General features: G+C 37.7%; 1 protein-coding gene across 1 annotated transcript in view; it reads right to left on the bottom strand.

Annotated features, from left to right (window-relative positions):
- Positions 1–833: 833 nt before the first annotated feature.
- The window catches only part of MMP20 (matrix metallopeptidase 20), a 37,109-nt gene continuing 14,677 nt past the window's right edge, over positions 834–23,265 (bottom strand). The window contains exons 6-10 of the mRNA XM_045818218.1: positions 22,838–22,979; positions 16,375–16,511; positions 15,522–15,678; positions 1,991–2,094; positions 834–934 (exon numbers count right to left, since the gene is read on the bottom strand). Of these exons, the coding sequence (XP_045674174.1) occupies positions 834–934; positions 1,991–2,094; positions 15,522–15,678; positions 16,375–16,511; positions 22,838–22,979 (641 nt within the window). The remainder of the gene's footprint in view (positions 935–1,990; positions 2,095–15,521; positions 15,679–16,374; positions 16,512–22,837; positions 22,980–23,265) is intronic.

Genomic DNA, 23,265 nt, shown 5'->3' with positions numbered 1-23,265 from the left:
GAAGCAGGAAACAGAGTGAATTACTATTATTTATTCTGGGTCTGCATGCTGAAATACTATCTCAAGGTTTGAATTTTTTATAGGGATACAGAATTTGTTGCCAAAGAAAATGTGATAGAAGCTAGTAAATATTAACTGAAAAGAGAAATGACAAATGTTCTTATACAACATTTTAATTGGCTTTTGTGAAAAGTTTTCCTTGCATAGTGCCTCTTGCCTAGTATGGAAATTCACTTGAACAGGTTTTCCTGCCACAACCTACTTCAAAGACCAGTGAGTATACATAGTTAAACAAACAAATAAACAAACAATGAGAAACAAAACTTATACAGTATTTTGTTTGTGATATGTTTAAAGTACAGACAGATAAATTTATATTCATCATAATAATTGTTAAGGTCACAAAAGCCACTACTTGTGAAGAATAATTATAATTGTATGGTAATTACATGTCCTATTAAAAATTATAGTACATGTTAGGGAATCCACAAGTAGGTCCTTCTTGGAAAAAAATCCAAAGTTATCAATTTGCTTCAGGATATTAGGTAAGAAAAAAATAATGGGTGTCTAACTGAGGAGTACACTTTGTTGATTCTGATTTTGTGTGAAGTTGACCACATAGGAGGAATTTCTCATTTGGATTAAAATGATGAATTCACAACTATGGAAAAATTTAGAAGCATAATTATTTTCAGTGAACTCTAAATTGCCCTTGGAATTGAAGGCCATAGGAAGAATCCCTACCCTAATTTCTGCTTCAGTCCTTAGATCCAGGTACCAGCCGCTTGCAGTCATCTTCATTCCTTAGGAAAGGCTAGACCTTTCTATATTATTTAGCAACCAATCCAGGAACCAGATTTCAGCACACTAACCACATCTTCCTTCTCTATATCATACTTGTATGTTTTTGGTCCTGAAAAGAAGTAAATGTAGCCTAAAAGAGACAAAGTTGAAATTGTGGTTACTGAAAATGACTGGCAAATTTCTAAATGGGAGGATTTATAACTGTAATTTTCTTGAGGTGGTACCAAAGGGAATCGGGAATGTGTCAGGTGGCAGTTAGTAAATCCTCTGCACAGTTGTCACTGAGCCTAGAACCTGACATCTCTAACTTCTCAGCCACCTCTCATCTTTGCCTCTCTTTTAGCCAGGGTGCAGCCTTCTCCTTGGGGTTGTCCAATGGGTCAAGCTCAGTTGTGCTTGGTGCTTCTGCTCTGGCTGTCCTCCTCCAGGAAGTCCCCTGCCCTTTCCTTTCCCTAGTCAAACCCCTAGCCATTCTTTAAAACCCAGCTGAAGTTCTACCATGAAACCTTCAATACAAGTGCTGGTCCTGATCTTTTCTTTCTTTGATCATTACTATGAAGGGCACAGCACAATTCAATACCAAATTAAAGATCATATGGTTTTTTAGTAATTTCATCTGCGATCAATGAAGGGACATTTCCCAAAGACATTAACCATTCTGCAAGGGCAGAGACCATATCTGGAACTGCCTTTACATTTCTGAAGTGTTCAGTCAGTGCTGGATTCTCAAAAAAGAAAAAACCACACAAAAAAACGTTGATTGGCTGGTTAAGAAGATTCAGTTAAATTCCTTCAACTTGGTTCAATTCAATTCATCTTTCCCAATTATGTGTTAAATTTCAAGAGCTGAGGGTTGGAGTGGGGAAGGGCACTGGGAAAGTTGAGAGTATGTGCATTTTAAAGATAAAAATGGTAATTTTGATCAGGTAAACTTTATAATGTAGCTGACTACTGGATCGAAGTTATGCTTTTAAAACTTTTATTTCTCAAGGGAGAAGCATGATGGCAGACCTCTGTAGTTATTTTGTCTAGTGGTTAATCTGTTTAGCTAGATTTATAAGGGACTCAGGGCCCAAGGTAAGAACAAAGCACTCCCATTTGGAAACCCATTTTCTGTTATGTTAAAGAAGAGCCCAGGCTTCTTGTTACAATTTCCACAAAGAAAGTTTTTGGTGTAAACACTCACCATTTAATTCCACAGCAGCATCTATTTGTCCATTTACTCCTGAAAATTCCTCTTCTGTATTTTTTGGATAGTCTTTTTCCATTTTCATTTTTCGTTCATCATAGCTGGAAGAAGTATTATTTCATAAAAGAGGTTTTTATTGATTGTAGATGACATTGTGCTGGCCCAGCATATTTAGCCTGGACTTCTTACAACTTACTTTAAATCTCTCTCTCTCTCTCTCTCTCTCTCTCTCTCACACACACACACACACACACACACACATTCTATCACTATTTTCCCAGGTTCCTGAGATTCTGGGGCAACTAGTTTCTCTAAAGAGTCTCTTTAAGCCCTGGCTGGTGTAGCTCAGTGGATTGAGCGCGGGCTGCGAACCAAAGTGTCGCAGGTTCGATTCCCAGTCAGGGTACATGCCTGGGTTGCAGGCCATGACCCCCAGCAACCGCACATTGATGTTTCTCTCTCTCTCTCTTTCTCTATCCCCCTCACTTCCCTCTCTAAAAATAAATAAATAAAATCTTTAAAAAAGGAGTCTCTTTAAATAATTGTCAGATACAGTACTTAGAATTAGTTATTCTATATATTATAGCAACATGTTCCCCTAATTTAAAAAATATTGCCTTTCAAAAACTCTGTATATTTTTCACACTTTATTTACTATTTTAATTATTCTCTCTCTTTTTCTCCCCCCCATGTATGAATTTCTTGGCTCACTAAACAGGTGAGAGTCCTTCATAGGGGCTTTTATTCATGGGCTTCTTGTTATGCAACTATAGAGGTGACATTGAATAAATAATGTACAATGAATGATCAAATGTTTGAAAGATCAACAGGCAAAGATAAGAAAGAAAACCTGGAATTTCTGAGCTTTTGCTTTTTCAATCAGTTTAATTTAACTAAATTGATTTTGGCTGGAAAGATTAAATGACTGACCGAATAGATTAGTATCTTTTTCCGGATCAGCAACCACCATTCAGCAATAACTCTGAAGATTGGTTAATACATCTCTTTGTGATAAAAATTACCCGCCTTGTAAAACAGGCTGATTTGCATGAATCATCATGACTCATAGGAGTTCACCACGTAGGCAGAGTCTCTCACCTCTTTAAAAAGACTCCATTGAAAGTAAAAGAAAGTCGCTTCTTTTTCAGCACAGAGCTCCCAGTGATGACATTCCCAGGGTGGACACCCAGCTTTTTTCCCACCAAAAGGTTAGACAATTTCTTCTGGTGTCTGAGCCACTGAGCAGTTTCCTGTGGCAACAAATTATACCCGCCTTCTCCTGAAATATACTTGTCATATGTCTATGAATACCAGCCAGGGGCCAGATCTCTTAGGATACTGAGAAGAAGTTAAACTACCTGAAAGTAGTCAAGCTGAAACTAGCCAGACTGAAACTGATTTGAGGATTGAGCTGCTCCATGGTGTTTTGAGGATAGGAGTTGAAGCTAACCTTCCCAAACTCCCTTTCCAGGAGAGCCATTAGGACTTTTACTGTAGCACAAATAAAAATGGAAACCATTTACTGTATTTCATCATCTTTAGATGTGCCAAAACACTGTGTGGGGACAGGGCACCTGTGCACTATTAGAAGAAATGATTGCAAGGTAGAAAGTGGAGTCAGAGAAAAATGGAGAGAAAAAAAACTAAAAAGGAACAGCCCATGTTCACTTTGTTCTAGAATCTGAAATTGAGTTCTTTACTAAAAATAGAAGTCAGATTGTTCACATGTTAATCTTTGTTCACTAGGTTGTTTTTCTTGTCTTGCTTCCCTGAGACAGTTGTATTGAGGCAATGGAAGTGTTGATTGGGGGGAGTGAGGAAGATAATTGTTAAGCTTAATATATTTGGCTCGTGGGATGCAAAAGAAAACAAAGCTACTGAGATGCATTTAGTGGGTCTGTATATACAGAGGGATAATTACAATGGGAGGATAACAGAGAACATACCTTATTTTGAGTTCTTTGCCTATTATTGACCTATGCTCAGGAAAAATGGGGGAATGCCCTTCATTTCTGTATCCTCTTTTGTCTGCTCTGAATAGATGATTCAAAACTGAACTATTATAATTACAGCCCCTTACCTTTGTGTATATTATTAACAGCCACTTGTGAGTGATTTTGAGAACTTAATTACCACTTCTATTGTTTTATCGCAAAATGTATTCTGAGTTCCAAACAAGTGACTGACTAGAGAATATTACAAATTGGGGTCTGTGTGTATAATATTTAAATTGGATGGAGAAGTCTGGAAAGTAGGAAAGGACAGAGCAAAAACCTCTCTCGAGAATAGAGACATAGTTTAAATAATATGGAAACACATTTTAAAGAGAATATAATGACTATTAATTCAATAGATATATCTGAAAAAGAGAATTTTCTTTTTATCTGTCTGCTTAGTGCCCTGTAATGAGTTGCGCTAACAACTAGAATCTTCTGTATGTCTAATCAGAGGTTAACAGAGGTAATAAATAAATAAATATGTAGATAAAATTCAGAAGAAATTTTAGAGAAGCAATGTCCAATTGCAAATTTTAATTGTTAGTCATATTTATAAAAACCTAGGCAAAGTCCTTGGCAAAACTGTGAAATTACTATTTCTTTCCTCCATGTCCTCTTCCACCTATGTACTTAACAATCTCTCTTCCTTTCTGTCCTCTTGCCTCCTGGCCTATAACTGCTTTCCAAAGAGTATTATTCTCAACAAACTCTATTTAAAACTACCAGCCTGACACAAAAACCACCACTTTGAGATTAAATAGTAACATATTAATAATTCATTTGAACCTTTTATGTAGATATTATGTAGACAGGGCCTACATAACTAACATAATGTTACCTACTTTTTGTTTTACCAAGTAAGAACATTATCATCACTTCATCAAAAAAAAATTACCACCTATTTTCTTTACAATTTCACAAAGGAAAGAAATGTTAGCACCAAAAAGGCAGAAAAAACATAATCACAAAATAAAAGATGGTTCTTGGCAATAATGCGTCTTTATACTGACGCAGATCCCAGATGAGTATAACATCATGCTGTTCTTGTTGTGCTGTGGACTTATAAAAACTTTGTGATGAGCTAGCTCTTGGTTTGTGGACAAATATTTGAGGATTTCTGTTACAGAGCAAAGAGCACAACATGTACAGTCAGATGGCTCTGTGTTTGAACTCCAACTCTGTTATTTGCTGGCTCTCTAATCGGGGGAGAGTGCTCAGGGCTGTGAACCCTGCCTTCCTCCACTGGGTAACAGTAGTCACGAGGAGGAGAGACAATTTGCACACACACACACACACACACACACACACACACACGGAAGCACGCAGAGCAGGTTCAAACCATAAGGCTTTGTAGTTTATTTTGTCACTAAGAGCCATTCACTCTGGCTGGCTAGTATGAGGTTAAGTGAACTTTGTGATTCAATCTGGGATTTTAAGTCATCGGTGAGTTTAATCTTGACCTAATCTTTAAACACACTTCATCAGGATAACATATTGCAGTGGTAGGCAAGGTTGCAAAGAGGTGGAGAAAGAAGGGCTGGAGAATGTTGGAGGTAGTCCAGAACATTTAGCACAGAAGGGACTAAGATTGAGAAGGTCTACTGGTATGTTGAGGATTTTCTTGAGGGTTAAAAAAAGGAAATTATATAATGGAGTAAGAATCATGGGTGTGAGTATTTTAATTGACAGTAAATAAATAAATGGTGAAGTGAATGAAGAATGACTACATGTGGTGAGTGGGAAGGACCTCTGAATTTGGATTGAGGACATGAAATAGAGCCTTAGGTGGACCATATTTAGCTGTGTGACCTTGATCTAATCACTTAGTCTCTCTGATGTGATGATTTAACTGTTAAATGGAGATCACAGTACTTATTTCTCAAGATTGTTTAGGAAGCAGATGGGCAAATGAGATAATGGAGAGAATATTCAGCATTGTTTATGTGTTAGCATTGAATCTCAGCATTGAAGCTGTGATAGATTCCTAACATAAAGCCCTGGCTGGCGTAGCTCAGTGGTTTGAGCTCAGGCTGCGAACCAAAGTGTCGCAGGTTCGATTCCCAGTCAGGGTACATGCCTGGGTTGCAGGCCATGACCCCCAGCAACCGTACATTGATGTTTCTCTCTCTCTCTCTATCTCCCTCCCTTCCCTCTCTAAAAATAAATAAAGAAATAAAATCTAAAAAAAAGATTCCTAACATAATAAAAAAGATAAATAAATATTAGCTTAATTTTAATTTTAAATTCATTAAAAAATAAATGAATTTTTTATTGTGAATTTACTATCTACTAGCTACCTGCTGAAATCAATTGTATATATTTTCTTATCACTGAGGTCTTATGTCGAGAAATATCAACTGAAATACCTAAATACTCACTAGAATTAATTGACCTATAGTGAAGTTTATTTCCTTCATGGGCATTTGTTTCATCATTTAATACTGATTAATGGGTATTGATATTAAATCAATCATTACTGTCAGCTAAACTTCACTAGCAATGTCATGGTGCTATATGTATATGATGGGGTTTTTTGAGATATATTATCCTGCTCCCAATCTTTGTAACACAGGGATTTGGGATTTTTTTTGGGGAAAGCATACAGTATTCACCACTGAGTATGGTATCAGATGTGGGCTTTTCATTAATGTATTTTATCAGGTTGATAAAGTTTTCTTCTATTCCTAGTTTGCTGTTTTTATCACATAACAGCATTAGATCTCTTAAAATGTTTTTCTGCATCTATTGAGAGAATTATTTTTTAAATCTATTGATATGGCATATTATATTATTTTCAGATGTTAAACCCACCTTGCATTCCTAGGGAAAATCCCACTTGCACGTGTCTTGTAATTCTCTAGATATGTTGCTAGATTTGGTTTGATAGTATTTTTGGAGGATTTTTGTACCCATATTCATAACAGATTTTGGTCTGAAGTTTTATTTTCTTGTGATGCCTTAGTCTGGCTTTGGTATCAGGGTAATGCTGGCCTTACACAATGAGTTGGGAAGTGTTTCATCCTCTTCTATTTTTGAGGCTTTTGCAAAAAATTGGTATTACTTGTCCTTTAAATGTTTTGGTAGAATTTACCAGTGAAGCCCTCTAGGCCTGGACCTTTCTTTGTGGGTACATTTTTTATTATGAATTCAATGTCCTCACATGTTATAGGTCTATTCAGACTATTTCTTCTGGACTAAGTTTCATCATTTTGTATCTTTCTAAAAATGTGTCCATTTCATGTTATCTAATTTATTGGCATATAATTGTTTATAGTATTCCATTATAAGATTGGTACTATTGTCCCCTTTTTCATTTCTGATTCTAATAATTTGAGTTTTCTCTGTTTCAAAAGGTTAATTTACTGAGAAGTTTGTTAATTTTGCTGATTTCAAAGAACCAACTTTTTTGTTTTGTTAATTTTTTAAAATTGCGTATATATTACCTATTTCATTTACTGTCACTGCAATTTTTATTGTTTCCATTTTTCTGCTTGCTTTAGGTTTAATTTGTTCTTTTTTCTTTTGGTCTGAAGGTGGAAGTTTAAGTTTTTAATTTGGGATCTTTTTTCTTTTTTAATATAGGTATTTTTATAGCTATGAATTTCTCTTTGAGCACTGCCTTCACTGCATCTATAAATTCTTATATGTTGTGTTTCTATTTTCATTCATGTGTGTTTTCTAATTTCCCTTGTGATTTCTTCTTTGACCTATTGGTTGTTTAAGAGTATGTTATTTAATTTCCACATATTTGTAAAATTTCCAGTTTTTTTTTCTGATATTGATTTTTGAAATCAATGGAATAAGGTAATTCCATTCTTTTGTTTTCAATCTATTTTATCTTTAAATCTAAAGTGTGTCTCTTGTAGATAGCCTATAGTTGGATATTTTCTTTTATCTAGTGTGATAATCTCTGCCATTTGATTAGATTGTTTGATCCATTCACATTTAATATCATTAATATAATTGGACTTATATTTGCCATTTTACTTTTTGTTTTCTACATGTCTCATATCTTCTTGGTTCCTCTATTGCTCCTTAGTGCTTATTTTGCATTAGTGAAAAAAACTTTAATGTACCATTTACATTTTTAAAATAATTTTCTACTACATTTAAAAAAGTTATTTCCTCAGTGGTTAATATTGGGAAAACCGTATACCATATTTCCATACTACCCCAAATTTACTATAATCTACTTCTACTAACTTAATTCCAGTGAGATATGGAAACATAACTCCTATATAATTCTATTTTCTACCCCTTTCTTTGTAGTATTATTGTTATACATATTATATCTACATGTGTTACAAACCTCAAAATATATTGTTATAATTACTATCTTACATACTTTAATGTCTTCTAAATAAGCTGAGAGAAGAAAAAAGAGCAAATATATACTTATAGCATTTGTTATATTAACCTCTTACTTACCATTTATGGTTCTCCTCTTTTGTTTGCGTGAATATGAGTTACTATCTGGTGCCATTTCCTTAGCCCTAGTACCGTTTTTCTCCCACCGAACTTCTTGTGCTGTTATTGACAAATGTATGTTTGTATCTGATAGGCCTAACAATATAATTATATACATATCATTTTATACAGTTAATCTTATATCAGTTAAGAGAAGAAAGGAGAAGACACATACATTTATACTGTCTTTCTATAATTACATAATTACATTTACTGGTCATTTTTTTTAAATGTGAATTTAAGTTACTGCCTGGTGACATTTATGTCCAGCCTGAAGAACTTCCTGTACTATTTCTTGTAAGACACGTGCACTAGCAATAAATTCTTTCAGTTTTGTTTATGTGAGAATGTCTTTATTTTGCCCTCACTTTTGAAAAACAGTTTCTCTTTGAACACTTCGAATTTGTTTGCCACTACCTTCTGGCCTAACTGGTTTAGCTGACTTTTAATCTTGTCCCCTCAAATATAGTCACACTGCTGCCTGAACAATATTTTTATAACAAATCTTATTGGCTCTTTCCTTTACTTAAAACATTTAAGGATATCCCTCATCTTTAGAGCATAATACCTATGATCTTCCTGTAAAAGCACAGGTCCTCCATGATCTACACCTGGCTTATCCTCAGGCCACATCTCTCATTCTAGCCCACGTTTTAGTCATAGTGAACTTCTTCAGGTCTTTCCCATATACACAGACTATTTCATGCATCGGTGCCTTTGCTCTAACTGCTCTCTCTGCCTGGAAGCCACCCCACCCCTCCCTCATCCTGACTGGGAAACTCCTACTCAACTCTCAAGATGAAACTCAATCATTGCTTCCTCTAAGAATTCTTTCGTGGCTATTTCCTCTTTGTTTTGCCCCACTGATCCTTGTGCAGTCTTCTACCAGGGCTTCTATGAATTGCAGTTAATTATTTATCCATATGTTTACTCTCAACTGTAAGACTTGATGAGGGCATTAATAGCAGCCAACATGAATTCAGAACTTATTATATGACAGACATTTCATATTTTTAAAATTCATTCCCACAATTCTATGAAGTAGATACTGTTTCTGTCTCCATTTTGAAGATGATGAAGCAGAGACACATGGGACCCAGGTTGTCAGATGATTGCTGTTAGCACTGAGATTAAGACTCTCTTACTCCCTCCCACACTCTTAAACAACAAACTCTGTGCCTTTCCTGGTGTCAGTTCCTGGTACAAAGCTTGACATGTAATTATGCCCAATATATGTAGGTTGAATGTGGTCATTTAGTAATGCATTTTTTAAAATTTACGATTGAAAGACAAAATTTTGACCACTACCCATTTTCTTATTTTGCTATTTATTTCTCCATAGTGACTAACAATAAATCCATAAGGAAACAGATCCATTTCCAGTATTCTAGGGGCATTCAGGAGGAGAGAATGTGGAAGACTGTGTCTTACATTGAATCGATTATACTTTACAGGAACCATCTCAAAGAAGGATGGAGTGGATACACCCCCAGAAACTCCTTGGTGTGGCCTCTGCTCTGCTATTGGCAGGCAAGGGAAACATCTACAGGAAAAATTAGCCATAGGTGGTGGAAGTAATGTAAAGACAAAAATTGGCTGGATCATTGAGGCCTATTAGAAAGAGGAAAGGAAGGAATAAAAGTAAATGAACTTGTGGGGAAGTAGCCCTAGTTGGTAAAGTTGAACCAGTATATCATTGCATGATGTAGCATGTAATGGCATCAGCATGGTGGAAGCCCCTTTTGGATTTCACTTTGTAATTTTCTGGAGGCTGCATCCTTGTAAGTTACTAGTGTACTGATATGTGGGTTCTCACTCTTAGAGTTTAAACCAACCTGGCCCCAAGCCAACCCTCAGTCCTCAGTGAAGGAAGTTCCTCAATAGCTTTCTCATGGCACTTCATTCACTAAAACGGCCCCAAGCTCTGGAAGTCCATGGAGAATTTCCCTGACAACAAGCATATCCAGAGACTTTTTTTTCCTTGGCACATTGTCTGTGCCACAGATTGAACTAGCATGAGGACCAAAGAAAAACCTAAGGAATGACTAAGGGAGATAAGTCCTAACTCACTGTCAGTGGATGTCAATACAGTAGATTCTTGGTCTATAACTTGAGGCTGTGGCCTTCTGTATTTTTGAGTGTGGCAATGTGCTTTCTTTACCTATTGTCTCATTTATCTCCTTTGCCTCCCCTCCCCCTCCTTCTTCCTGCTTAGAGCAGAAGTGTAATGACTGAAGCTCCACTGGCCACCTCGAATCTCATGGCAACCGTGAGAGTGCAAGCCTTGTGTTAAGAAGTGCAGAATAAAATGTTAGAAAAGACTTGGGCTCCTAATGACCATGGGTATACCTTACCAGCCCTAAAACTTCAGACATGTTACATATATGAGAAAAACAAAACCCTTTATGTTTAAGCCACAATATTTAGGTTCTCTGTTATAGCAGCTGAATGAAGTTTCTAAGTGATACAGGACTTCCCATAACAATATGAAGTCATACATGTGAGGCCCTACTAAACACAATGTGTGGAATTCAGGCAGTGGGGTATGAACAGAGCTGATACAACAGCTTTTTCTGAACTTTTGAGCTGTGTTTGTCTTATTTCTTAGCGCATAAACCAGTGTGTGTTGGAGTGTGTTAAGTAGAAGACTCTCCTTGTTGAAAGGGTTGCCTATGCTTTGCTGAAAGCAGTTATTTTGGTGCAATGTCAGGGCTCTTCACCCTTTAAAAAGAAAACTCCCTTTGATAACCCCTTTGACTGCATTGCCCCTCAGAGAAATACTTAGGTTTAAACAATCATTGGTTAACTATCACAACTTTTAAAACAATTATTTGTAATTACCATATAAATTCCTACTATTACTGAACAGTTTGGGCACCTACTATATGCCAGGCACTGTGCTTAATATCTGTATGCATTATATCACTTCATATTCTCAATAATCTAGGAAGGTTGATGTTGAAGTGCTACTGTTATTTCCTTCCCTTACAGCAAAACGTGCTCTTTAACATTTGAGTTAATTTTATAAACTGACTTTTTAATGAATTTGTTCTACCTCTATTACTAAAAATTTTTCCTTAATAGACACTTGCAGAAGTCCAGTTGGAAAGGTTCAGTATTGTTTCATCAGGGGGGCATCAGGCATCATTAAACTCAGAGACTCCCTCCCTCCACAGCCTTACATTTACAGGAATTTTAAATCTTTCATCAAGCTCTTTCATCATTGTGTTGGCTGGTAAGCCTCAGTCCTGCCTGGCTGTAGGTGCATGCTTTACTGTGGGTACTGGTGGGTGGGGGATCACTCCAAAGACTAGGTGGTTAATGGAGAAGAGATATAATGGGAGAATGGATAATCTCCCCTAATGAATACCAGGCTATGAACAAGCTTTGACAAATTAACTGAATAATCATAACATAAATGCTCTCACATTCCCACACCCATGCTCATCCATGTATCTCCCAATCTCGTTCTCTTAAAATCCACAATGGGAATTGAGTTTTCTTAACACCTATTTTTCTTGTATGCTAGCACTGTGATTACAGATACCTTATTTTAAAGAAAGACTTTGGAGAATCTGCCCAGCAGATATTAGGGGCTTAATAAATAAATTACTATCACTTCCAGAAAGGAAAGTGTGAAATAAAAGTAGCTGGCTTAGGGTTTAAACATTGGACTGAAAGTGGCAACTCCTGAGACCACATGATACTTTGAGCAGTGCTACAGGTGCTCTCAGGGACCCAGAAGAGTCAGCAGGGTCCACATTTGTTTGGAATTCATTTTTATAAAATAAATTTTCCTTTTCCTTGAATATATCTGTGTTACAGTTATAGTATTTACTCAGCTTAAAATTGGGGAAGATAATATCAGTCACATAGAAATATTTATTTATAAATTTCTTTTATGCTGAAATGGTTAATAAAAGTAGGTGATATGTTTTAATGATGTTAATTCTTCCAATCTATGAACATGGTATATGTTCCCATTTATTTGTATCTTCCTCATTTCTTTCTTCAGTGTTCTATAATTTCCTGAGTATAGGTTTTTTACCTCCTTGGTTAAATTTATTCCTAGGTACTTTATTTTTCTTGTTGCTATGGTAAATGGGATTTTTTTCCTAGTTTCTCTTTCTGATAGTTCATTGCTGGTGTACAGAAATGCCATCAATGTCTGAATATTGACTTTGTTACCCACTATTTTGCCAATTCACTTATTAGGTCGAATAGTTTTTTGGTGGAGACTTATAGGGTTTTCTACGTACGCTATCATGTCATCTACAAATAATGACAGTTTTACTTCCTCCTTTCCAATTTGAATGCTTTCAATTTCTTTTCTTGTTTGATCACTGTGGCTAGGACTTCTAGTATGACTTTGAATAAAAGTGGTGAAAGTGGACATCCTTGTCTTGTTCCTAATCTCAAGGGGAAAGCTTTTTGGTTTTGCCCATTGAATATGATGTTGGCAGTAGGTTTCTCATATGTGGTCTTTACTGTATTAAGGTATGTTCCCCTCTATTCCCACTTTGCTGAGTGTTTTTATCATAATTAGGTGCTAGGTTTTATCAAATGTCCTTACTACCCAAAACAACCTATAAATTCAATGCAATTCCTATTAAAATACCAATGGCATATTTTACAGATCTAGAACAAATATTCCAAAAATTTATATGGAAACAAAAATGGCTCTGAATAACCTTGGCAATCTTAAGAAAAAAAAACAAAGTAGGAGGGATCACAATACCTGACATAAAACTATATTACAAGGCCACTGTAATCAAAATAGTCTGATACCAGCATAAGAGCAGACACATACATCAATGGAACAGAATAGAGAGCCCAGAAATAAACCTATGTTTCTATGGTAAATTAATATTTGACAAAGGAGACACAAACATACAATGGAGTAAAAATAGTCTCTTCAATAAATGGTGTTGGGAGAATTGGACTGGTATCTGCAAAAACATGAAACTAGACCACCAACTTACACCATGTACCAGAATAAACTAAAAATGGATAAACGACTTAAATGTAAGTTGTAATACCATAAAAGTCCTAAAGAAAAACATGGGCAGTAAAATTTCAGATATCCTACATAGCAATATTTTTGCTGATACATCTCCTAAGTCAAGGGAAATAAAGGAAAAAATAAAAAAAATAGGGCTATATCAAATTAAAAAGCTTGTGCATGGCTAAGGAAACCATCATGAAAATGAAAGGGAACTGACTATATGGGAGAACATATTTTGCCAATGATACATCAAACAAGGGTTTAATCTCCAAAATATACAAAGAACTCATAAAACTCAACACCAAGAAGACAAACAATACAATTAAAAAAAAGGGCAAGGGACCTGAATAGACACTTCCCCAAGGAGGACATACAGATAGCCCATAAGCATATGAAAAAATGCTCAACATAACTAGCCATCAGAGAGATGTAAATTAAAACCACAGTGAGCTATCACCTCACTTCAGTCAGGATGGCCATTATTAATAAGTCAACAAACAACAAGTGTTGGAGAGGATGTGGAGAAAAGGAAACCCTTGTACATTGTTGGTGGGAATGCAGACTGTTGCAGCCACTGCAGAAAACTGTATAGATGTTCTTCAAAAAATTAAAAATGGAACTGCTTTTTGACCCAGTGACTCCACTGCTGGGAATATACCCTGAAAATCCTGATAACACCAATTCAAAAGAAGTTATGCGGCCCTATGTTCATACCAGCACAATTTATAATAGCCAAGTGCTGGAAACAGCCTAAGTGCCCATCTGTAGATGAGTGGATCAAAAGACTGTGGTACATTTACACAATGGAATACTATGCAGCAGAAAATAGAAGGAATTTCTACCTTTTGTGATATCGTAGTTGGAACTGGAGAGTATTATGCTAAGTGAAATAAGCCAGTTGGTGAAATACAAATGCCATATGATCTCACTTGTAAAAGGAATCTAATGAACAGAATAAATTATCACACAAAATAGAACCAGAGACATGGAAATGTGGAATAGACTGACAGCTGCCAGAGGATGGGGGGAGGGGGATAATGGTAGAAAGAAGGGGAAAGGATTAGTCAAAAACATGTATGAATGACTATGGACGTGGGTAGTAGTGTGGGGATTGACTGTGGGAGTGGGATATGGCCTGGTCAGAGGAGAGCAAAGGGGGGGAAATTGGGACAACTGTAGTAGAATAACAATAATAATAAAAAAGAAGGTGATATAAAATAAAATGATTGGATCAAAGTGTGCCCTCCTACTTCCAACCAAACTCTAAAAATGTTGAGCATAGTCACCCACTTAAAATATATTTTTGCTTTTCTCTTTTGAAGTTGAGAGAAAAAGCAATGCCCAAGTGAGAACTGAACTGGGAATAGAGGGGTGGTGTGCAGAGGCAGTGCTTGGCAAAGAGGTGTTCCCATCCTTTAACATGAATCAGTGAGGGAGAGAAACCCAGCAGGAGAAATGAGGTATGACCCTGTGTGCTGTGATTGAATGACATATTCAGGTCTGCTTATGAAAACCTCCTCAGGGACCAACGTGGAAATGGCTAATAATTTATTTTGGATAAAAAGAATCTTCCTGTTCTAGGTTAAATAAAAGGAATTAGGAAGAAGGTCTTTTCCTTTTAACAGAACTTTTCTTCAAAGAGCCCCACAGTCAGGGTCATGCCCATTTTGCACAAAATCACGGGGCATTCTGAAATGCATTGGTACTCACACAACAGGGAACCAGTTCTCCCCTCAGCCATGCCCAGTGGGTGGTTATGTATTTGGGGATGCTGCATCCACACTTTTAGGTCACTGGGGGTCCAGTTAATGAGTGCACTGAACGATCAGGGTGTTTGGTGTCCTAGAGACCAAAGAATAGTATTATTGAATTAATGTTTCATTTATCATTTGGATGGCTCCATATCTCGAAGACAGTGTCAATCATCAATAAATGGCACCCCAGTGGCCAAGAAGAGTCAATGGGCCCATTGCAAACTTGCCCCACATTCATTTCTGCTCCAGGTTTTTCTTCCTTCCCATTAAATACAGCTGGACAATCAAAAGGAGAAAAGTCATACCTGTAGTATTCATCTCCCACAAAAAAAAGGGTCTTCTGTGCATCCTTGAGATAGACGGCAGCATCTATTCGCTGCACATACCTTGGAAACCCAAAGTCATAAATAGTCCGAGGAGGACCCTGCATTTGGAATCCTCTTGTTATCCAGTAGTGAGGGCCTGAAAACAGAAATTAAAGTTTACAAAACCCTGCACCACTTAGTGATATACTTCACTCATGAGGACTTCCATGCAGGATCATAAATGGGGCTAGTTAAAATTTGCCCTGGAGGCATCTTCCAACCACAGCTAAACAAAGGTAAAATATAATACCTTGGCATTGGTATTGTTCTTACATTGGGATCTATGTTGGCTTCTGTTAAGTAGAGGCTCTCAGGAGGGTATGCTATGCCACTCTGAGCAGTGACCATGGGGACAGGAATCAAGTTTCTAGCTCCTTGATCATGGTCCCTTAGCATAAAGCCTCATTAGGGTAAAGGCTTTGCTCTAAGAATAGTTTGATAGTCACCGTCAATTCTGTCATTGTCACAGTACAAGGAGGTGGCATTTCATACTCCACCTGAGGAGAAGGAGTGACCAAAAAATGTTTCATGACCCCTGACCAAATGCAGACAGTGCTAGGTATTCCAAACATATTGGACCCTGCCATGTAGGGCAGGGGCCTTCAACCTCAGGGCTGCAGACTGGTACAGGTCTGGGTCTGTTAGGAACCAGGTAGCACAGCAGGAGGTGAGCTCGAATGCAGTGTGCTTGAATCATCCTGAAACCATTCCACACCCCTGTCTGTGGAAAAATTGTCTTCCAGGAAACTGGTCCCTGGTGCCCAAAAGGTTAGAGACCTCTGCGGTAGGGTACCTTTAAAGAAGTAAGCAGTGCCCCTCTCAGCCACTTCGTAAGCTGCATCCACATTGGACATAAGCTGGGGAAAGGAGCTGGTGATGGTGCTGGGCCGGATCCCTGCCATCAGGTGAACCTGCCGACGCCAGAAAATCCTATTGGGTGACCCAGAAGAAATCCAGATCAAGGGTTAATTTAGATCTTAAATTGAACTGAAATGTACTGCACACCACAAATGAAATGATAAATGCCTCTTGCCCTTGTCTTGTTTTTAAGGAGAACATACATTTTTGACCTTAGTAAACAGTTTCTTCTCTGCTTTCATTCTCTTAGCATCTCTACAATCCCCCTTCCTTCAAGGATGGTCAAAATACTGAAAGATATAGTGAAGAAACGACATCAATGGTTTATACATGTAAGCCATGCACCTTCCTATTGAAAGTATCATTTGATATGTTTTCTTTTCCTATCCTGATCTTTTAAAAATTAAAATCTCACAATGATAAATATTATCTAGGTGAGCATTATAAACATTACATAAATGAACCCAAATTGTGTGGTTGGAAGGTGCCAATTATTCCTAGTAAAAACAGCAAACATGTTAATTATAGATTATTGTGTTGCTTCTGCACTTATCTATTGAAAGTGTTTGCAACTTTGAACCTGACTGCTAATTAACAGAAAATATGGTAGCACACAGGTTAAGTTTAGGTTTAGCAGCATCCACTTACCTAATATTATTTCCATAAAACTATGGCAGTACACATGAATGTTGTTGGTTGAAACTTGCAATGTAAATGTGGTCCATTTTGGTTTTCCAGACAAAAATTATTTTTGTAAATTACAAATACTTAGTTGACTCCACAGAAGCTAGAGTCAATATGGAAAACTATTTGTGGATGAAGAAACTGTAATAAAGTTTTGACATTTAACTTTCCGTGTAGTGACTTAAGGAACTCCTCAAATCTCATGTTGTGTTTCCTATTCAATTAATTGAACAAATATTTATGGCACATCAAGGATGGAACATTGAACAAGACCTAGGCCCTGCCCCCAAGCAGCTTGCAGTCAGACTAGTAGTAGAGACAAGTAAGTAATTGGGACATTCTAATTCAGGGGAATCAGAATTAAGAGGTAAGTCCTGGATGCTCTGGGAATGCGCAGAAAGGACACCTAGTGACATTTAGGTGTCCCTTAGATATTCAGGTATCCCACACATTCAGAGGATTCACAATCTTAGAGCTATAGATTACAATGATAAATAAATTAAAATTGACAAAAGAGAGTATAGTAATCTCCTAATACACCTGTAAATGGATTTAAAATATAAACTATGCCTCTGCCCCCAAACTACAAACTTGTTGGATAAGAACAGCTGCAGGATCCATTAAAACTGGTAAGGAAAACAGATAAAGAGATCATATCAATAATCTATAATCTGATTTTTGATAAAGAAGCCAAAACAATGGAACTTATTGATGGAATGGACCTGCAGATGAGATATTTAGCTTCACTGTTTATTTTTCTCTGCCTGGGAGCCAGCACTGTGCCTGGCACATAGTCAGGGCTCAATAAATATTTGTTGGTAAAATAAATGGGTGCCAGAGGGTTGAACAGAATTTATTTGATCTTCGATTTTCATACTGTCTGCAATTGTCACTCCCTTTTACTAAAGAATAGCAACTAGTTCATCAAGTTTGAGATTAGGTCACTGGGGAACTTCCCCTGGCCCTTCACAGCTCTCAGCCAGCCCTGGGAGCTCCTGGGGGGCAGGGTCATGTACTAGTCATCCTTTAAGCTTCGGTTTAGCAGAGTGCCTGGCACAGCTAGGGACTTGGCCCATGTTTGTCAAACCTCTGTTCTTTTTTTGTTCTACCAACCACCTTCACTCCTACCTTTCTAAGCTGATCTCATCCGTCTTTCATTTTCAGGAGACACCTTCCTCTCCTGTTTGCTGGACCGTTGAGGTAATCCAGCATGAGCTGAATGGGCACCTTGATTTTCCATCCTCTTCAACTCTATTCTCCCTGACTCTGTTTTTCTCTGTCATCCTATTCCTTAGTTTCAGGGGAAGAGGTGTCTTTCTTCTTTCTATCTTTCTGAACTGCTGCTCCTCTGCCCTGAGACGGTGCTGCAGCAATAGAAGCAAGGGGTGCTTGAAGCTTTGTTTTATCATCAGATATGTGACCTCATGTGAGTCACTTAATTTTCTGAGACTCAAGTATGTTCTGTCAAATAAGAGTGAAAATAATACTAATATGTGTACTAGTACTCTAAAGGACCAATTGAGATAATGCATATGAAGGCATTTTATAAACTCTGGATTATACTTACAATTATTTGTTGATACTTTAAAAAGGCATGTTTTCACTCTACAAATTTATTATCTGGTGATATATAAAATTTAAACTTAGAGTTTATCAATAGAGCCAAGTTTCTTTCTCAATTTATCTCCCTGCTATGAAATATTTCTGTCACTGGAAACTTTGAAGTACAAACTCTCACACTGCTAGCTGAGAACCATTCATTTTGAGGGGTTCACTAACCAGGTTTGCTTTATCAGAGTATTTTAGAGGATGAGAAATCAACCATGCACCATCCATCTCTCTGAGCCCAAGCAAAATACAGCTTATGAGTCAAACTCCATGCTGAGAGAGTGGTGTGGGTTAAAGCCATGCTTAGTCCCCTTAAATTACCTGTTTATAACCATCTGAGAAGATGATGGGGGACCATATTTATCAACCATAACCTGTGAAGACGTGAAGGATCCTTTTCTTAGCCAGAAGGAGGGAGGTCAGAAGAAATGATGAACCTGGAATCTTAGTATACCTTCTGCCTCTTTGAATTTTTAATACACAACAGAGGATCCGTCTAAGTCAATACAATACTGTTCATTGACTTTCAGGGATGCAACCTTACAGAAAAGACACTCCTCCAGGGAGACTGCGAGGAAGGAACACTTCCTCTTCAGTCACGCTGACTTTCCTCAAGCCCATGGAACCCTGAGAAATGCTAGATTCCCAATGTACTATCTAAATAGCAGTGGTTACTGAGTTTATTGCCCTTCTTTTGCACAGTGCTGTGCATTTCTTTTTTCTACTGGTTCCTTTTCACATCTTCAAATGCATCCAGGTATTTCCTATCTTGAAAAATCCTCATTTGACCCTGCTACCTCTTCCAGCTCTGGATTTACCTTCCCTTGTTATCGATTCTCAAATGAATGGCCTCCCTTAGCGCCCCACCACTGTTCTCTCACTGCACATCATCTGGTTTCCTCCCTCACTGCTCCACTGAAATGACACTCCTTCATTATATAGGCCAGCCCTCCCTTGTCTTCAGTTCTCAATCTGGTGACCTTGGGAAGCATTTCCACTGTTATTCACTTAAAAAAGTCTCTTTTTTTCTGATTTATTTGGGGTACTACTACAGGAATTCTGTCTCTGATGTCAAGTAGATGTAGGTTAAAATTCCTGCTGGAGATGATAACAGTGTGGACTAAACAAGTAAATGTTTGTAAAATGATCAGTGCACTATAAATGATCATAAAATGTCCATTATTGTTGTTATTATTATTGGAGTTTATTTTCACACCTTTAACCATCTCTTCTGTGTGGGAGATTCCATAACCTGCGAAGTCTTCCCCTCTCCTCTGAGCACCAGCTAAGTCCTATAAAATCCCACTAGAATCACAAAACCTGAAATTCAACACATCTAACATCGGGCTTTTCTTCAGGTGCCCCAGAAATCTTGATTTTTCTATTCATGGGAATTATGCTGCTGCTTTTAATGATTTGCCCCATCACTCTCCTCAGCAAAGGACTGTCCGAGTCCTGCTGGTGCCTCCCTCCGCCTGCCTTTGTCATTGATCCTTCTTGTTGATTCCCCTGGGGATTTGCATACCCTTAGAAATGTCTTTCTTTGCATTCTAATGTAAGGTACAGATGTTTTTAAATAAAGAATAAATTTATTTTAAATAAATCTCACTCTGAGAATAAAATGGGATGAGGAGAAGCCTATCACTCACGTTTGGGAAACTCAGGTGGTGGAAGAGCATCTTCTTCCTGTGGCTGTTTGGCTGACTGGCAGGCCAGAGCCCAGGAGACCAGGAGCAGCCCCAAGTGCTTTCCTACTAACTCACATAGACCCAATCAAGGGGCAAAAGTGCATCCAAGTCACTTGGTGCTTCTATTGGTGGCTCCACTGCGTAATCAGAAGGTTTTCTATGCAAGTGATAGGATTGACTCAAGACTGGGAGTCAGAAGACCAGGGTAGCCATGGAGGGTCTGCTCAGCTGGGATGCCTGGCCTAGCTTTCTTATCTCTAAAACAAAGAATTTGGACATGAATGACCTTTATATTTATTCCATCTGTAAAATGCTATTATTCTTCTAAGGTCTATAGCTGATTGTGATATGCTTGATTTTATTCTTAAAATGATATTGTATAAAACTCAGAATAACCTGAGAGATACAAATATAACTTTGGTATGGCTGCAATTTGGTCATTTACCTCTACTCTTCCCAAAGTGCCTTAGGAAAACTGGGAAGTCTCAGTATTTTTGTCATCTATTATAAAGAATAAACATATGTAAATTAAATATGTATGGCTTTCAGCTTATTATACCTGAAGTTTATTTCTCTTCAGACAGAACATTGGAATGTACCCATGTACCTTTATACACTACGGGCAGTATGTAACAGTCTCACAGGGACTTCAAAAGGTGCTGCATTCCATCTTGCTTTGGAAACAAACAATGTGGTTATTACATCCACAGTTTGAAATGTCTCATCAACAGATTAGTGTTGGTGGTGGGGAATTCCAGGCTTGTGGGTGGGAGAGAACAGACTGGGAGCTCTTTCATAATGGCCCCAGGTTGCCAATGTAGCTGTGACTTGAATGAATTTTTTGTTCTTTGTCCAGGCTTAGTGTGCACTTTTGGACTTTTGGTGACAGCCGATAGAGGGTCAGAGCTATAATCATGGGATTCTTTCTCTGGATGACATAGTAGGAGGCAGTAGAGCAGGGTGGTTAGGAGCACAGCCCTGCCATAGGGCAATGGAGATGTGGGTCCCTGTTCTACCCCTCACTAGCAATGTGTTCTTGAGAAAGTTGCTTATCCTTTCTGTGTCTTATAAGAAAAGAATAATGATTCATACCTCACAGGGCCGTAGTAAGGATTTGATGACAAGTGTTTAGAAAGTAAGTACTGAACACACTCAAGTCACTATTACTATCTGACAGCACCTCATTTTAAAATGGAAATGACGAATCTTTCAAGGTCCCATGGAGAGTTAGTGGCAGATCCAGTGCTATAAGGGGGATCACTCATAATCTCTCCCTGACCACTCATTTCTAAGTGTCTCTCATCCATGAGTCTCTTTCTATTCTGTCACCACTCTCGGTATGTATAGGCAAGACTGTCAAAAGATGTATATACTTCAAATAGTCATTAGTAATCGCTAAATGCTCATACTTTGATAGATTGTTTAATTTTTTTTTTTTTTTGCTTTTTAAGAAAACAATTCTAATTGCATGGAAAGGCGTAATATCTTTAACTTCATGGTTGCCTTTGTCTCTACCTCAGCCACTGATATTTGTCAAAAGAATAAGCTACGTGCTACACCATGGCTAGCATCTCATTTCTTTATCACTGAAAAGTGCTACATGCACCGGTGTGGGCAATAGGATGCAAATTTGACAATGTTATCCCTTAGACAGAGCCAACGTCACTTAGCAGGGTGTTCAGGCTCCTTCTGCTGGGTCTCGTGCCAATCACTCCTGAATCAATGCCTATTAATTCCGTTTAAGTTTACTTTCATTAATAGTCAACAAAAAAGTCAATAATCAATGCCTTAATAAAAAATCAATAAAACTAATAGTAATAAAAATACCTCAAGTTTCCAAGCCTCAATCCATTGTACATAATTTTTGATTCTCACTTCTCGATATTTATTGAGTAATCACAGTATGTGGCTCATTACTTCCTCAGGGTCACCTGATCAGTAAGAAGCAGGGTCAGAATTTAAACCAACTTAGCCTGATGCCAAAGCCTGGATTCCTGAGCTCTTGCTCTAATTTGCCTTTGAAAACTGGATGCCCATCCATTTTTAAAGATCTAGTTTAAGCTGTTTATAATTTTTAAAAATTGGGAATAATCTAGATGTTCATAAGTATGGATTGGTTAAATAAGTAATGTTATATTCATTAGAATAATATACAGTGTGGGGCAAAAGTAGGTTTCCAGTTGTTCATATGGAAAAAAATTCATAATGAATAAATAATAACACAAGAATAAACTGTTTCACATGCTCATAACTGTAGAGCTACTTTTGCCCCACCCTGTAAACATACACAAAATAAAGATGAAAATCAAAATCCACTGACATGGAAGAATGAGATGCTGTTGTGTAGAAAAGCTTATACATTACTTTCCTTCACACTTCTAGGACCACCTCATAGTCTTAAGCAGGTTTTAGGCTTACCGGTCCTTGAAGAGTAGGAGCTCCTTGCCCAGCATTGTCACTGCGTCAAAGGATGAGGTGGTGTCACAGACGTCAGGGATCGACGGATTATGAGGGGGGACATTTGGCACAGTGGGCTTTCCTGGGAATGTTTTCCGAGGTCCTAGGAAATCAAAGTGACTTGGTCAAATGGCACCAGGAGTCTGGGGTCTGGACACTTCCACCCCAGAGACCCACTTTCACTGTGTTTGACAAGGTGATGGATCCAGCTTCGCTAGGTGCTGAGTTGTGTGATAAATGGGCAAATAATTTAATCTCTCAAAGCCTCATTCCTCTCATTTGTAAAATGGGAGGGGGCAATAGCAGTACCAACCTCAGGTTTTTGTGAGAATTCAATGGTGCCTGAAAGCACCTGGTAGAATGCTTGGCACATAGTAAATGTTGAAAGA

Source organism: Phyllostomus hastatus, unplaced genomic scaffold (genome assembly GCF_019186645.2).
Source record: "Phyllostomus hastatus isolate PE091 unplaced genomic scaffold, TTU_PhHast_1.1 phas_scaffold_317, whole genome shotgun sequence".
NCBI lineage: Eukaryota > Metazoa > Chordata > Mammalia > Chiroptera > Phyllostomidae > Phyllostomus > Phyllostomus hastatus.
The sequence above is the reverse complement of the archived record's forward strand: the minus strand, read 5'-3'. Positions and strand labels throughout refer to the sequence as shown.